At 34.5% G+C, this 18,507-nt stretch overlaps 1 protein-coding gene across 10 annotated transcripts in view; it reads right to left on the bottom strand.

Moving 5' to 3' along the window:
- Nucleotides 1–242: 242 nt before the first annotated feature.
- Nucleotides 243–18,507, bottom strand: part of TFG (trafficking from ER to golgi regulator) — a 42,311-nt gene continuing 24,046 nt past the window's right edge. For 4 of the 10 annotated variants that reach the window (XM_001145321.5, XM_009446003.5, XM_016941566.4 and 1 more), the window contains 4 exons: nt 16,576–16,740; nt 12,492–12,632; nt 4,275–4,373; nt 243–1,055 (listed from right to left, as the gene is read on the bottom strand). In XM_001145321.5, the coding sequence (XP_001145321.1) occupies nt 673–1,055; nt 4,275–4,373; nt 12,492–12,632; nt 16,576–16,740 (788 nt within the window). In that variant the 3' untranslated portion in view covers nt 243–672. Of the gene's footprint in view, nt 1,056–1,749; nt 1,791–4,274; nt 4,374–12,491; nt 12,633–16,575; nt 16,741–18,507 lie in introns of all 10 variants that reach the window. The other 6 variants (XM_009446006.4, XM_001145405.8, XM_054682102.2 and 3 more) reach the window with 3 other exon arrangements.

Below are 18,507 nucleotides of genomic sequence, written 5' to 3'. Positions count from 1 at the left end.
TAACCTTTCATCCTATGAAGTAATAAAGTTCATTTTAAACCAACGATTACCAAATGCATTTTTTTCAAAGGAAGGGCAAAAACCAAATGGCACTGTTTTCTCTGAATGGAAATCTGTAAGTTAGTTAAAATGTTTGTTTATACTTCATTTTAAGACCAAACACCAATAAGGACTTCTGAAAAATTGTTCCTTTTTTCACATAATGTTTGTTAGTGACTAAATTAAAATTTCAAGACCACTAATGGATTCAATCATCTTTATTAACCTATCAGTGTTACATTTTATACATAATATCTTGTATTCTCAAAGGGCTCTACTTTAGTACATCATGTTAATAGTAAAAAGCCAAGTAAGATGGCTAAACCTCACCCTAGCATTTTAATATCCTCCGGACAAGGGAAGCTAGAAAGTCAAGTCAATCACTTTATACATGTAAGAGTAGTGTTCCAAAGTAACTAAGAAGCTGCTACATTTTTAAGCAGGGAGGAAAAAACTTTCATTTTGGTCTTTGTGTTCCAGCAAATTATACTTTCAATTAACAGCAACAATGATATCATAAAAAATGCTCTGCTTTTAAATTTCTGAACTTCTTCAATACAAATTAAAATAGTACTGGAGTCTTTTGGGAGGCCAATAGCTAGCAGCTACATTAATTGGTGTAGAGGAGCCTCCTTATCGATAACCAGGTCCAGGTTGGGTATAGCCCTGACCAAAGGGAGGACGGTTACGTGCATAAGGATTAGGCCCACTTGGAGGAGGGGTCATGGTACTTCCAGGAAGTGAAGTAAAACCTGGTCTTGGTTGATAGGCCCCAGGTTGGCTTGGAGCCATTCCAGGTTGAGAGGCAGGAGCCACAGTATAATTAGTAGGCTGAGAAGTTTGGGCAGTGTAAGTTTGTGCAGGATAATTGCTCGCCTGGTACTGCTGTGGTGGCTGAGCAGGCAGTTGTTGAGGCTGACCAGAAAAGGCAGGAGCTGGTGCCTGGGAAGTTGGTTGCTGGCCATATCCCTGGAACTGCTGAGGTTGTTGGGGTCCAGTCTGCTGACTATAGCTTGCTGAAAAGGCAAAATAAATAACATGTATCTTATCTTTTAGTAAAACTACTTTTCCAAAGAATTAGTCTTACTGTTAGGTGGACCAAAAATGGTGAGAAATTTAATAAATATGTATGTAACAAGCAGAGTGGTAGATTCCATCACATAATATTTCAAGACCAAGTAGTTATCAAAGAGGCATTCTCTACAATTTTTTAAACCCTCTAATACATAATCCCTGAGAGCAAATTCCTGACACAGCATAATTCCTAGAACAGATGCTCAAATGATAAATGAAAGAATTATACTTTCTAGGAAGACCAAAAATGGGAAAGCTAAATAGTCATTAACCAGGTTTTCAGGGGAGACCTACTTAACAGTATCAAATAAAAACACATTGCGGAGAGTGAACATTTTTATATGAAATAATACTATAAATACATCTTATTGTACTAATCAGGTGCTTTAAATTTTGCAAATAAATAAAAAGTACCATTTTCACAATCTTTAAAATCATTCCTTTTAGATTTGGTATCTGATGTTTTTTGCCTTTACAACTCAAAATTTTTACTTAGCAGTACAGCATAACACATAAAAAGCATACCATATTGCCCCATAAAAAGCAACATCTATATTAATTATTTACTAGGATGTAATTTTTTTTACAACGAAAGTCTGCTTCACTGAAAACTTTTATCTCTACCATGAAACACACCTGCAGCTACTTGCAATGAAACCTCTCCATTGACTGGAATCCTGTCAGCATTAAATACCAGATACATAAGAAAATTATTAAAATATGTACAACCCTGCATTAAAAAAAAAAAGGATTGAATGAATTTGAGTATATTCTGAACTCACCTTGAACCTGGGTTCAAAATTTACTCATGAAAGAAACCTTTATGACATAGTCCATGAACAAAACTGGAAAAGGTCAGAGGGAAACTGGCAAACCAACAGTGTCAAAGATGGTCCAATGTTACCACCACCACCTCTTAGTCTCCAAGCAGAGTATTTAGTTGACTATTTCCATATCTCTCAATCAAATTCAAGTTAATAGACTAGTAGGATCAGAAATACAAAGATAATAATTTGAAAAGACTAAATTTTACTCAGAGTGAAGATCCTGACTAAATTTATTAAGAGCAAGCTTAGTTCTTAATAAGTAAATCAAGTATCTTTAACGCATTAACTCATGGTAGCATCTAAATACTGACCTGAAACCAACTCATAAAAAATTCTGAATGTCATACAAGTTCTCCTATCCTCTACATAAAACTTAAATTTTCACTATAAGGTTTTGAAGAAATAGATGGATTCAGCTTTATACTGAAAATGCCTATTCATTTTAACACTGCGAGAAAAAAGAAAAGTGCCTTTTCATCCTGGCACCTGAAATCTGAATTGTTTTTTTTTAACTGGGCCTGGAAGTAATCTGATCCTTAATTATTGCTTAGGGGAGGGAATAACCCTACAGGCTGAAGATTTCATTAGCAGCCCACCAGTCTCTTGAACATAATGTGGCAATGCTTCTATCGTGTGTGTGTGTATATATAGTCTCCCTTCCGTCCCTCCAAAATAATAAATAACTTTAGGTGAAGGACATCAGAAATAGCAAAAAAATGGAAATATGGAAATTATGTGAGTTTTTTTTTAATACATAGGACATCTAGCCTTTTATGGAGTAAGTCTGCCAACTCCAGTCTAGGTTGTAGAATGCAAAATGATACAGGGAAATACTGAACTGATCCAGCTCCCTCCACTGAATGGCTGTATGTGCTTTGACAAGTCACAATCTCTTTCAAAACTAGTTGCCTCATTTATAAAATGCAAACGCCTGAGTCCCACACCCAATCAAATGAAATTCAAAATCTCTGGGAATGGGGCCCCACACATAGCCTCCCCCAGGTGATTCTAAAGCATAGTGAGGACCGAAATCCCGAGATTAAATGATGACTAAATCTCTTCAGCTCTGCTATTCTTTCTATAAATAAGATAGTTTGTAACACTGATTTTTTTAAAAGAACTGCATCCTAAAAATAACCTTCCTCCTGATATAATCCAAACTTAAGTTCTATGTATTTTATACAATTAAAAACAAGTAGCTACAAGTTAAGTCACTCTACAGCAAATACAATCTAAATAAAATTGTGTCAAAATATTTCAAATTTTAATTAATGACAGAATGTTATGGTCTAGGTCAGGAGTCAGCAAACTTTTCTGTAAAGAGCCAGATAGTAAATATTTTAGGCTTTGTGGGCCACATGGTCTTCTGTTGCAACTACTCAACTCTGCCATTCTAGTGCCCAAGTAGCAGTAGAGAATATAAAAATAAAAGTAGAAGTGTGTTCCAATAAAACTTTATTCAAAAAAACAGGCAATAGTCCAGATTTGGCCTGTGGGCTATACTTTACTGACTCCTGCACTAGCTGATACCACAAAACTCTATAAAATAGAATTTAAACTAGATTCAACCTGCATAAATTATTTCTAATTACAGTTGAAATTCTGATACTTCAATCTTTGGCTGTAAAACAAGAGTTGGACACAAACTCTCTGACATAACTGTAAAAAATACTGGAATTATAGCCAAAGTTACATTAATAATATTTATCATACTTAAATACATATAATCTTCAGTGGACAGATGGTAAAATAGAAACAAAATACTCAGGATGCTTATTTAAAACAACTAAACAATGTTCTTAGTTGCCTGAATTACATTTTATACGATTTTATTTTTATGGCCTATTTCTGGTATTCCTACATACTTGCAAGAGATTTTAAAATCTAAGTAGCTTAATTGAGCTCTTACTTAAATAACATCACCTTTCCATGTATGAGTAATCTGTTCATATTTCTACAGGTACTAAGAGTACACTGGAATTACGTGTTACATATAAATGGAGAGGTGGAGGGAAGGGGGAAAACTTGCACTAAGTCGCCTAAGGGATAAACTGATCATGTTAGTAAGACAGCTTTGTATTAAAAACTTTTTATACTACAAGTTACTGCAGAATCATCTACTGTAAGTTTCATCTCCCCACCAGAAAACTGAAATGTTGATTTACAATATTAATGTAAAATATTTAAAAATAAATAAAACAAATGTTGTTTCCCCTAATAAAAACTTAATACCTATTATATCAATGTACTACAAATCAAGGAATTAAGAACTTAAAGTTTAATGAGTATAGAAACAAAAAACCATGAGCCAACTCCCTTTCAACACCTGCTCACCTGAATACTGAATACCATACTGTTGAGGCTGCTGAGGTGGAGCCTGCGGCTGCTGTGCACCATAGCCGGCCTGTTGCTGGTACTGTTGGTACATCTGACCTGAAAATACACACACACACACACACAAGGAAAAAAGGCATGTTTAATGTGGCAAAGAGAAATATTTTTAAGATACATATACATTCCCTCTCCATCCAAACAGAGTAACAATATACAAGAAAGTATTTGTTCAACTTTAAATGTCTATGAAGAAGAGAATGAACCATTTTAGAAGTGTGATTCCTCTGCTGTGGATTAACTGCAGAGAACTAACTGGCAATAAACATTAAGTGCAACACCAGTGGCTACCATTTCATAAAGTCTAGAAAAACAAATGTTTTCCAACCCAGCTGCCAACAGATAAGTAACGCTAATGTTCATTAAAAGCCAAGTGAGTTGAAAATCAGTAAATAAAAATGAGAAAAGGGACAAATACCATTTATATCATCTAAGTCCTTCCTAAAGCACTGTATTTGCCCTCTAAAGGTATGGGCCTCTATTACCATATGAACAAACTCTTTGGTAGCAAAGAACTACATGACATCTTTTGTTCCAGAGCTGAAAGACACTTTTGGAATTTGTCAAGTTTGATTTTCTATGAATATCCAACATCTTTTGCCAATAACGTGGACTCTAATAAAGCCTAAATGGTTCTTCATTGCACTATTTAATAATGGCAGACCTTTTTAACAACGGTGATGTGTTCTTGAACATGGGAGTCCTATTTGTCCTATTTGGGGTCAACAACCACTGTTCCTATGAAGAAACCCTTTAGACACTTATTACCTATGATTTTTCCTTTTACTTTTTATTTTTCTGTCCTCACAATCTGTTCCCATACCTGTGATTTTCAAGCAAAGATTTATTGGTTTATGTCTTTATTATCTCTACTTCTCAATTATTTCACAATGGTTGATTTAGCTAGATGTAATATCTAGTAGCAATAACCTTGCATTTTAATATCTATCTGGTATTTAAATCTTTAAAATAATCACATGTTGGCTGATTCTTTGAAAAATATTCAAACTACCTATTAATCAAAAGACTATGAGCAAACCAGATACTTACTGCCAAAGTGAGAAAAAAAAAAAAGACATTATATCAACTGCCACTCAAATCGAGCTGCAGGAGGCAGCTAGGACTCACAGGCTTAGAAAATGAGACGGAGCCCACTCTATTATACTAGCTGCTCAGCCCTATACGTGTCTAAGTGTTTAGTGCTGGGTAGCACTAAAGGAGATACAACTATGTTTATATCCAGCTTATTTCCTAGCAAATGTTTCTTTATAATAAAAAAAGAATACAAATAAAAATCAGCTCAACTATTTTAAGCTATTTATCCTATTCCCAAATATGACAAGAAAAAAAAAGAAACGCTTACAAAAGTTTCTTAAATGCTTTCTTAATGATTTAGACTAATAGCATAAAAGGTAGCACAGAAATTAACCAAATTTAGATGCCACCTTAATCCTGGATTGTACTTCATAACTAACTTTCGGAATAGAAGTGACCAGAATCTAAAATAAAAAGTTAAGTAGGTACAGAAATATAATCAAGGGGAATAAATACGTATAGCACATAACAATGAACTCTTAATTCTTGAAAATTAGAAGGCTTAACTCCACAATAAAAAAAATAAGCAAACAGGCAATAAACACATTTAAAAAAATTCAACCATATTAGTATTCCTTATCTCAGATACAGAAAAATTAAGCAACTTACCTGCAGTCAATAGCTAAGACCAGAACCATGAAGAGCTAAGAACCATCACTGGAACTCAGGCATAACTCCAAAGCTTTAGTTTATAAAGTCATTTTGCATATATTATCCCATGAACAAAACAATATAAATATTAACTTGGGCATCATCAAAAAAGGCTGAGATTAAGGTTCCACGTAGTAGTAGACTGTGGTCATCAATGAGTAAGGAACTCCTGGTCAAAACCGCAGTTATTCCCCTCAATAAAAATTTATAGGGTACAACTCTTCATAAAGCTTTTTTTTTTTGCATGTTTTCATAAACTGCTATAAATTGATTTTGAAAAACATCCCTAGAGTTAAAAATTTCAGAGGTTTATTATATCTCTACACAAGATTCCTTTTACAGCAGATCCTCAAATAACATCTTTTGTTCGACACTGTTTCGTTAAAACACTGAGAAGGAAAAAAAAATTATTCCCAGTTGGGGTTACTGTTCTGTGTGGAGTTTGCACATTCTCCCCAAGTCTGTGTGGGTTTTCTCTGGGCACTTCAATTTCCTCCCACATCCCAAAGATGTGTATGTTAGGTTACTTAGCATGTCTAAATGATCTCAGTCTGAACAACTATGGGTGTGTGTGTGGTTGCAAGTGCACCCTGCAATGGAATAGCAACCTGTCAGGGTTGGTCCCCACTTTGCTATTGAGCTGATGGGATAGATTTCAGCCACCCACAACCCTGAATTGGAATAACTGCATAAATCATTATCTTATTTGTTTTTATTAATCTTTCTTAAATGTATCTATAACTCACATTTGTTTTTAGTCTTTATCTAGAAGTCTGGGGGTATTTTTGTGATCAGAGATATGCTGTAGGAACTCAACTTACTCATATCAATTAGCCTATGGTAGAACTGATTTCCTCATACGTCGTCTCATTTAAAGTTACAATTTCCAAGAACCTATCAACAATGTTAAGTGAGGATTTACGGTACTTACTTTAAACCCACCTCATTCAAGTCCAAATGGGACTGTCACAGTATTCTGAAAATTAATTAAGAAGTCTGTTTAATTGTTTAAAAAAAGAAAAAGGATGAACTTCTTCACATACTTGAGAGATCTATAGGATATACGAAGAAAGCAAAATGCAGACATTGTTTATAGTAAGCAATGTTTTGAGTAATAAAAAATATGGTCATGCATTGCTTAATGACAAGAGTAGGTTCTGAAAATTGTGTCACTGTATAATCATATGGTATACTTACACAAACCTAGATATATATAGCCTACTACATAGCTAGGCTATATGGTACATAGCAGACTACAAACCTGTAGAGCATGTTCCTGTACTGAATACTTAGGCAATTCTAACACATGGTAATTATTTGTGTATCTAAACATATCAAAACATAAAAAAGGTACAGTAAAAATATGGCAAAAAAGATAAAAAATGGTATGCCTGCCTAGGGCACTTACATGACTGGAGCTTGTAGGATTAAAAGCTGCTCCAAGTGAGGTACTTGTGTTGAGTGAATGTGAAGGCCAAGGACATTACTGTGCACTACTAAAGATTTACAAATGCTATACACTTAGGCTATACTACATTTATTTTTTAAAATTCCATTTCTTCAATAAATTAACCTTAGCTTACTGTAATGTTTTTACTTTATAAACTTGATTTTTTAACTTTTTTAATACTTTAGCTTAAAGTACATTGTGCTACTATACAAAAATATTTATTCTTTATATCCTTATTCTATAAGCATTTTTCTATTCTTTTAATTTTAAATTTTTACTTTTTTAAACATTTAGAAAAAAATTATGACACAAACATACACATTAGCCTAGGCCTATACAGCATCAGGATCATTGATATCACTATTTTCCACCTCCATATCCTGTCCCACTGGAAGGTCTTCAGGGTCAAGAACATCCATGGAGCTCTCATCTCCTATGATAACAATGCCTTCTTCCAGAATAACTTCTGAAGGACCTATCTGAGCCTGGTTCTACAGCTTTGTTTTTTTTTAAATAAGTAGGAGTACACTCTAATGATTTAAAAATATAGTATAGTAAATTCACAAATGAGTAAGAGAGTCACCTATCATCATTATCAAGTATTAGGTACTACCCATAATTACGTGAGCTACACTTTTATATGACTGGCAGTAAGTCTGTTTACACCAGAATCACCACAAACACGTAAGTAATGCCTTGTGCTACATTATGATGGCTACACATCACTAGGCAATAGAAATTTTTCACCTCCATTATAATCTTATGAGACCACCATCATATATGCAGTCCACTGTTGACTGAAATGTTATACAGTGCACGACTATATATAAGCTATGTTTTATGCATATTTTCAAAAAGAATCAATGACAGAATAAAGTAAAAAGTAATAAAAAAAATTAAGGGGAAAAGAGAACAGGATGAAGCAAAGAGTAATGGTAAGACTTCTGGGAATTATTTATTACACAGAGTAGCCAACCTCTATCATGACCCTCAACGGCTTCTGCATATGTATAGCATTTATGACAATGGGTTGGTATCGTTTATATTCTTAGAAATTAGAAAGATTTAACTCCACAATACAAAAATGACCAAATAAGCAACAAGCACATGAGTATCTGCTCCCTGTGTAGTCCCTCACATACTGAATAGGGCTGACCTGTATACCAAGAAAATACTGCAGAAATGACAGTGACATTTCTGAGGACAGGCTATAAAAGACAGGTTATCTTCTACCTCACTCTCTTCTGATTACTCATTCTGGTGAAGCTGTCATGTCATGAGGTCACCCAAGCAGCCCCATGGAGAAGTCCAAATGGTAAAGAACTGAATCCTCCAGCTCTGGTTAAGCTTCAGATGACAATAACCCCAGCAGCCATTTTTAACTGCAACCTCATGAGAGATGCTGAGCCAAAATCACCCAGCTAAACCATTCCGGGATATCTGTCTAAAACTGTATGAGATAATTAACTTTTGTTGTCTAAGTATCTATGTTTTGGGATAATAGTTACACAGTAATAAATAATACACATAGTTTTGATTTTAGAAACATGTAAGGGATTTTAGAAACATGTAAGTTTTTTCTAATGGCTATTAGAAAAAACGACTCAAGACACATTAACAATGCAAAGTGTGAACCTTATTAGGCCCCTCATTTGAACAAGTCAATTTAACAAACGAATCTTGAAACAATTAGGGAAATTCAAACATAGACTAGCACACGTTGACATTAAGAATCACTGTTGAGGTTGCAGGTGAGCTGTAATCAAGCCAGTACACTCCAACCTGGGCAACAGAGTGACACCCTGTCACAATTAAAAATAAAAAGAATCACTGTTAAGTAACAGCATGGTGGTTATATTAAAAAGAAGATTATCAGTTAGACATATATACTGAAATACCTGAGTATAATAAGCTGTTCATAATTTGATTTAAACTACTCCAGCAAATTAAAAGGGGTGCAGTGGGGAAAAAATGATGAAAAAAGAATGCCAAAATATTGGTAAGTGTTGAAGCCACATGACTACATGAAGAGTTGATTATTCTATGTATGTTTCAATATTTACATAATAAAGGCTACTCAGCTTTTCATCATATTGGCATATGATTTTAAAGATTTTAATTATATGCTTTTTCATTTTTTTAGGTTGTCAAACAGCAATATCTCCCGATCTCTGATGATTTTTAGCGTTCTTCTCCTTACCAGTTATATTTCTGGCAACATCACATAGTCTTCCTGTAACAGGCACTGGCTTTATATGAAGAAGAGTAACATTATCCCTTTTGGTTTTTTTTAATGATGCTCAGTATCTTGTTGATCCTTTTAACTGAACAACATATTAAGACTACATTTATTTGGAATAAAATTCACAGTTCCAAAGTCCCTTTTATGGGAGTTAAGTAACAACTCAGAATTCTTAATTTTAGTTTGGACTATTAACACATTGTAAGAGATTGCTATGTTAACAAATTATAAGTAATACATTTTATGTTGGTAATTCTGCTCAAATTACAACCAGTAGTTGATCTAAATAACTGACAATGTCAAAGACTCATTATACAACAAAAAGTAAAAGTAGCCTATAATTCATGCTGGGAATCTATAAATAACGACTATATTTATCTAAAGCTGTGCTCTTAAAATAATCACTAGCTACATGTGGCTATTGAGCACCGGAAATGTGGCTTGTTTGAATTGTGATATGTTGTTTGTTGTTTGAAGTGTTCCAAATCAGTGTCAAATCCCAGACTTCCAATACACAGTACCAAAAAAATTAACTTTTTAATAGTGAGTACACGTTGGATACATTAGGCTAAATAAAATTAATTTTACCTTTTCTTAAACATTTTTCTAATGCTGCTAAATAGAAAAACTACATGTGGCTTCTATCATAATTCTTTTGGACAGCACTGATCTAGAATTAGATCAGTTATTAATAGTTTAAATGATGTCACATATTAATTGTACAATTTTCATACTGTATGTTTTAATGTAAGCTAACAGTTAATTGCAGCAAGGCATACAATACTACTCTAAAAATTAAATGCATATAAACAGTGTTAATCTGCTACCTCTGAAAAAAGGAATTTGGTTGCTGTGGAGAGAGGTGGGAGAGAGAATTTTCACTGTAAGTCCTTTTGCATTTTTAAAATTTTACTTATTTGAAAATGCTCAATTAAACACTTCATAGAATGTTTAGATATTGCTAGTAGTGCCTTAATTCCCATTTATTTATACATAAACAGCAAACATTATTTGGTACAATGATCCTTCCAACTGTCATTGTATCACAGTATACACTGCTTAAAATGGGATTTATTTAAAAACAAATCTTTAGTTCGCTTGATGTAGGCATTAAACTCTCATCATACCTATACTCTGCTTTTGTCCATTTCAGCTGACATCTGCTTTAGTTCTAGTTTGTTCTAGTTTTGGCAGTAGCATTTTGGTGCAGAGGAGGAGTTAATTAAAGTTGGTTGAGAAAAGGCTTAAGCAATAAGAAATTCTTCGCAAACCACTGATTCATCAGCAAAATGTCACCTGCTAGTCCATAATGACTGGTGTTCATCCAACAGACAACTCTGTGGATTTTTTTTTTTTTTTTTGGCTTTGTTTGTTTTTGAGACAGGGTCTCGTTCTGTTGCCCAGGCTGGAGTGCAGTGGAGTGATACAGCTCACTGCAGCCTAGACCACTTCAATTCAACAATGCAAACAATCCTCCCACTTCAGCTTCCCAAGTAGCTGGAACTATAGGCACATGCCATAGCACCCGGCTAATTTTTTTAAATCTTTTTTTATTTTGTAGGGACAGGGTCTCACTATGTCACCCAGCCTAGTCTCAAACTCCTGGGCTCAAGTGATCCTCCTGGCTCGGCCTCCCAAAGTGCTGGGATTATAGGCGTGAGGCACCACACCTAGCCAGGTAACTCTGAAAGTATCACCAGAGGATGATAGGATTCTATTCCAAAAGTGGTCAGTTCATTTTAGCCTATGTTTTGTTTTTGTTTTAATGTAATTGATAACCTTAATCACTTGCTTCTGGGGCTGGAAATACATTATACCACTATCTGACCCGTTAAACAAATAGTTAGAGCACCACCTGGTGTTTGTTTTGAAGTGGAATGTGGCTTTAAAGGTCCCAACACGCATAGACAATACAAAAATCACACTTCATTATCTGCAAGGCACCCTAGAGATTAGTTAAGTACTTAGTTACATTCTGCAGAACTCCAAGGTTTTCAATGAGGCACCTTAGTGCCTGCTATGTGAAGTCTGTTGCCCTTCAATCCCCTATTTTAAATATGGAGCTTTCAGGTTATATTTCATTCAGAACTAAAGACATTCTTTTGAAACCACTGGGTTCAGTCCTGTTTTCACATTTTACAGTGAAAGAATATCAAAACCCAGAGAGACTAAACTGCATATCCAAAGACAGACTATTTCAGAAGAAAAAGTCTGACTTAAAATACACTGCTTTTTTTCCATTAAAGACATATTGCTAAATTTACAAAATTATAAAAGGCTACTAATCTTAACAAAAAAAACCCACTACAACTAAAGTTATCCTTTACCTCTATTCAGAAATCTTTTTAAATTAGAAAAATCATGCACAGATGTTGAAGAAAGGAGGGAGATAAAATAGCATCTATAACACAAAATAAAGTGTGAAATCACCAGTCTGAACTTCACTATCCTCCCCAAGGGTCACCACTGACTAATGACTGGTCTTTCACTCTGTATCTATATTCACAGAAACACTTTTTTGAGGTATTTTTTTCATTCCAATAATTGGAAACATACCTGACATATTGTTCTATTTGGTTTTTTAACATCAAATCATGTCAGTAAATCAAAATTTTTCCTGTGTTTAAGGCATGACTAAATACATGAAGTGTTTACAACAATGCTGTAATAAACACTTCTACACATGTACTTTCCCAAACATGTGTTCTAAACTCTATTTTACCTTCAATCTGACCTGCTTGAGTCTGAGCTCCTGTATATGGTGGCTGCTGTGGCTGAACGCCTGGTGGGTGAGCTGCTGAGGAGGAGGAAGCAATGCTGTCGGGTGTTCCTGAACGATCTTCTGCAGGAGCACTGGGTGGCCCTGGATAGTCAAAAAAAAGTCAGTTTAGTATCCAACACAAGGCCTTCCCCCAGCAAGCTCAAGGAATAAGTTTGGTTAAAAGATACTAAAAGTACTATAGAATAAGTATATAACCACAAATACGCCTTTTTACATTAAATGTATGTACTTTATTTTTTCCTTTGCTCCAATCTCTTAATCCAAAGCTACGACTGGAACTCCTTCCTTATAAAGTGTAGAGTACTATATTCCTGAGTCTTAACCTCTCCCTGCAAAAATCAAAACTCATGTCTGCAATGCCAATATCCCCCTACTCCAAGCAATGTATTCTGCACATGAACCAAAATTGTCACTTCATTCTTCAAGGGGTCTTCACTGCCCATAAATTAAGTTCAACCTCCTAGTTTGGCATTAAGGGTCCAAACATTATTTCTCACAATTTCTCTTCTCACATGCCTCCCTTTCAGCTAAACTAAACTTCTCCCATGCCTCCCTTTCAGCTAAACTAACCTTCTCCCTACTCCCATAACATAGCTAATATTTTTTTGACCTCTATTTCATTTATCTCTGTTCTCTCCCACTAGATCCCATATATTTAAATATAACATTCACATATTTAAATATAACATTATTTAAAATCCAATTATAATTCCACACTTCTAGTAAGCCTTCTTGACTCATGAATACTTTTTCTACTACTGAACTTCTATCTAGTTTACTTTTGTTAACTCATACTGACTTCTACTTTGCATTTCTGAATAGCTCTCACTTTCCCTCTTAAAGACTCTGCACTCTTTTGGCCGGGCTCCTGACTGTTGATTCTTTTTGTCTGCCTAACAAGGCCTAGCACTCTAACTTACATATGGAGCCACTATAATTCTTACAAAATAATGAACACAGAAATGAATGGAGAGAATATATTACAGTTCCAATGCTGTGACAGTCAAAAAAGATATTCTGAGGACAATGTAAATATGTCTTATTCCTTTAAATTCTTTCTGCTTTGGCAATGCAGAAGAGTGGTTAAAAGCATAGGTTTTGGAGCTAGACTACCCAGGTTCAAATCCTAGTGTTGTCACTCACTAGCTGTGTAACTCTGGACATGTTACATAATCTCTTTCTCTGCCTCAGTTTCCTCATCCGTACAAAGGATATACTAATTCCTACTTGATAAGGTTATTGTGAGGATTATGAGTTTACAAGAGCTTATAGCATGGGCTTATAAAAGGAATTATACAGCAAAAGCTTATAAAAGTGACTACTCAGAAAGTTCCATATAAGTACTTGCTATTATCAGCAGACTAATTTCTCTAAGGGCAAACCTCTATCTTCTGCTCTGATGTATCCCCAGAACTTACCACAGTATTAGGCACAGTTGACAGCTGACAGTCCAAGTATTAATAAGAACCTAAACTAGGATATAATAGTGGTAATGCAAGAGAGACTGATGATTGCCAAAATAAAATGGATGATGGTTTCTATCTACCACCATTTTACTTAAATTTATATCTATGTAGATAAATACACACATTCTTCCCACAAAAGACACTGTTATTAGCCTAAATATATATATTTGTTACTTTGGCTCCTCTTTCCTCCCTTATATGTAATTTATTACAGTTAATGTTCATTCCATGTTTGTAATATTTTATCCCTCCTTCCCACTGCCACATTCATTATTCTACTAAGCCACATTTTTACCACATCACACCTGAAGAACTACAAAAGTATCCTAGCTATGCATACAGTTTTTCCTACTGTAATTCAACATACAAAGCTGTGAGAAAAATGGTCTTCAAATAATGTGAATCATATTAATATTATTCTAGTCTGGAATATACTACATTTAAATCAAAATTTAAAAGTCTGACCTCATCAAATTTTCACACAATTCTCTTTTGTGAGTAATTCCATGAAAGTCTCTAAGAAATACAAAATGGACTGTACACATTTCCAACTACTGATAAAGGCAAAGTAAATCCATCAGATAAACTCTCTCCCAGGTAACAACTAAAAACATGAACAAAACAAAAGAAACTATTTGAAATAACTGAAAGTCAATCAGAAACCAGAGGAGTTTACCCCAATAAAATTAGAATGGATAAGAATTAAAAGCGCTGACCTCTGCAGCTCCAATGGCAGAAAACCACAGTGTTAACAACCTTATGGCTGGACAAGCAGCTGAAGATTTAGGAGGAAAATCCCGGAAGTGAAGGTGCTACTGAAAGGGTAAGACCCAAGATCTAGGTATATACACTCTGCCCAAATCCCCAGCTGACTATAGGGCTGGGAGAGCAGAGGAGGATATCTCAAGAAGGCTCAGAGAAAAATGCAGCACCTAGAGCAAGCTGAAAGGACTGAGCATACATATCAGCTGCTATACACCATAGGGAGAAAGAAGGAGCAGTTTTGAGTATGTGAAAGTTATCAAAACCAAAATGAAGTCATTAATGTTAAAAAATATTAAAAACTCTGATAAGGCCATGAAGAGAGGATTCTTGCAAAAACTATCACAAAAGAGTTCAAAAACCACAAGCCTACACAAAGGCCATCACAACTTTGCAAAAAAAAAAAAAAAAAAAAAACTTCTGTGACTGTGAGGACATCTGCCCAGAAACTGCCTGTCCAACCTCAGACTGGCATCACTCTTGCTAATGATCTTTGTAGCCAACAATAATTATTTCAAAACAATTATATATTCTCCTCATTTTTTCCTTTAAAAACCTTTGTCTGCCTTTACCTCACTGAATATGCACATAGTTTACTATGGCATGCATATTTTCAATGCAATGCTCTATTCCCAAATACCTTTTTCTTTTAGAGAGCGCTTTTCTGTTTGTTATTTATGTTAAGTCCATACAAATCAACTCCCTGCTAGATCAACAATAACAGAAAATCCTCAAAAGAATATAAGTCCAAGTCACTACAACATATTAACCAGAATGTCTAGTTTTCAACCAAACACTATCAGACAGGCAAAGAAACAGAAAAATGTGACCCTACTGGAGTTGGGGGGAGTGTGTGTGGGGGAGAGGAACCCAGTCAATAGAAACTGACTCCAAATGGGTCCAAGTGTTAGATATTGCAGATAAACATTTTAAAGCAGCTAAATATTTTTAAAGAATCAAACATAAATACATTCAAACAATTAAAGGAAAATATAGACTTAATGAATGTAAAATAAAGAATCTCAACAGAAAAACAGAAACTATAAAAACCCAATGGAAATTCTAGAGCTGAAAGCACAATTAAACAATTCACTAAAAAGGTTCCACAGCATATTAGAAATCACAGCGACCTTGAAGAGTTCAACAGAAATCACCCAACCTGAAGAACAGAGAGAAGACTGAAGAAAAATGAACCTTAATGACCCATGAGACAGTATCAAGCTCTCCAATGTATGTGTTATTAGAATCCGAAAAGAGAAAAAGCAGGAAAAAATAATGAAGAAATTATAACCAAAAGTTAAACAGAATAAAACAATATAGGTACTGCTTTAAGGTTAAAAACTTATTTACATAAAAACCCACTGTATACTCAAGCAATTTAACAAGAAAATCTACATTTAATTTTCAATTTCTCTAAGATGAGAAAAGACAAATCAAATATAATTCAAATACTGCAACTAATCAAATTATAAAATAGTTCAGATTTTTAAAAACTTTCTAAATTTTACTTTCAAAAATTTACTTGAACCCAACAGTGCTTATTCTTTAAGGGGGAGGGTGCTACTCTTGGGGAGAGGACATAAGAAAGCTTTCTGAAGTGCTGGAAATCATCTACATCTTAATCTAGTTAGTCTTTTACATAAGTGTACACATATGTAAAAATTTGTTAAGCAGAACCCTTAAGATTTGTGCACTTCACCATATCCAAGTTATTCTTCAATTAAAGAAAGAAGGAAAGGGAAGAACGGAAAGATGAAGGGAAACGAAGGGTGTAAAGGAGTTGGAAACCAACTTACCTGAAACCTGATCATCTGTTAAGCCAAACGCTGACATAACATTTTTATTGATTTCATCTTGGTTTTTTAAAGGATCAAAAGCAGACATACTTGCTGCCATAACCTGAGTAGACTGTTTTCCAGAAGAATCAGAAGCAGACTTTTCTTCCCTACCATCCACAGTATCTGTAAAAATAGAGGAATAAACAAAAACTTGTTTCCTTTTTATCTATATTCAGTAAGGCCTAAAAGTACAAGGGAAATAATGCAGGTGTATAATGATAGTCTGGAATGTTAAGTATGTCGGAATATAGGATTACAGATCATTTTAATTCCTTTATTTTTTTTATATTTTTCCTTCTAGTAACAGGGAGAAGAGGGCGAAAAGAAACAGAAGATGAACAAAAGCTTTCCAAAAAAATTATTTACCTCCTTTTGTAAGAAACATTAGATGAAAAAAATACAAGCTCCTTGATAAAGAGAAACATTTTACTTTTTTTGGTTTTTTTGGAGCCCAATAACCTATATCCTAGTATCAGATACCCACTGGGCACTCTGGAAATAATAATTATAGGAACTAAGGCTTTATTTTATAAAAAGAAACTGAACTAAGGTTATAATCTCAAATTTTACATTTTATTTCTACTGTCTACTGGTCCACTATTAAATTACATGGAAATCAAGCCAACCATAATTAATTCATAATCTTCCATAAATAGCACATTAAAAACATTTTTGAATTTGCTACCTTCTATTTTAATATGTATTACTTATTAAAATACTTATTAAAATGCTTACAGATGAAATGATGTATATGGGATCTGCATCAAAATAATACAGGAGGGGAGCCGGGTGCAACAGCTCATGCCTGTAATTCCAGCACTTTGAGAGGCCGAGGTGGGTAGATCATTTGAGGTCAGGAGCTCGAGACCAGCCTGGCAAAACCCAATCTCTACCAAAAATACAAAAATTAGCTAGGCACAGTGATGCATGCCTGTAATCCCAGCTACTCAGGAGGCTGAGTCATGAGAATCACTTGAACCCAGGAGGCAAAGTTTGTAGTGAGCTGAGATTGTACTCCACTCTGGGTAACAGGAGGGGCAGAAGTGTGTATAGTGTAATTATATGATACTATAAGTTGGTAACTGTTGAAACTGGATGTGGGTTTCTGGGATTCATTATAATGTCTACTTTCTTATATACTTAAACTTTTCTATAATAAAATGTTTAAAACAACAACAGAAAAACAAAATGTCAAATATTATGAGCAGGTTAAATTTAAAATCATGCTTTTCTTCTCAGGATACTAAGATATTCCACAGGCATTTATACTACTGTCTTGTGAAAGAAAAAGAGTTCAAGAATTTTAACATACATTTTACAAATAGGAATCCAAGTCCAAGATACAAAAGACATCAAAAGAAACAAACAAAAAACACGAACAAGTAAACAAAAAGACTGTTGCTAACCATTTACTCAATTAAGGGACAATGATTATCACTTTTGTTACCAAGCAAGTAAATGAACATCAGTTCTTAGATCACCCCTGTAATCAATACAAAATGTATCTTCTGAAAAAAATGTTAAGTGCTAAACCGAATATAAGTACCCACAGCACACACTGGCTGGCAGCTCATTCATTCCTAACATACCATTCCAGGCTACCCTAATATTTTCTAAATGTTTGGAAAAAGAAAACTACTAGAAGTATTCCTTTAAAACATGTCTACCAGTTATCTATCTTCCCTACCAACTTCCTTCCTCTAATCCCAAGAGCATACCACGTCAGTCTTACAAGTTGTTTCCCCTCACATCTCACTACCTATGCCTCTTTTCACTTATCACAAACTAAAACCATCAGGAAACATACTATACGTCCTACTACTTGCTCCATTAGCTGCTGGAGATACTGCAACAGGTCAATCTTCTATCTAAGGTAGTTTACACATCATT

The sequence above is a fragment of the Pan troglodytes genome, chromosome 2 (genome assembly GCF_028858775.2).
Source record: "Pan troglodytes isolate AG18354 chromosome 2, NHGRI_mPanTro3-v2.0_pri, whole genome shotgun sequence".
Lineage (NCBI taxonomy): Eukaryota > Metazoa > Chordata > Mammalia > Primates > Hominidae > Pan > Pan troglodytes.
Note: the sequence above shows the minus strand (reverse complement) of the source record. Positions and strands in the feature narration are given on the sequence as shown.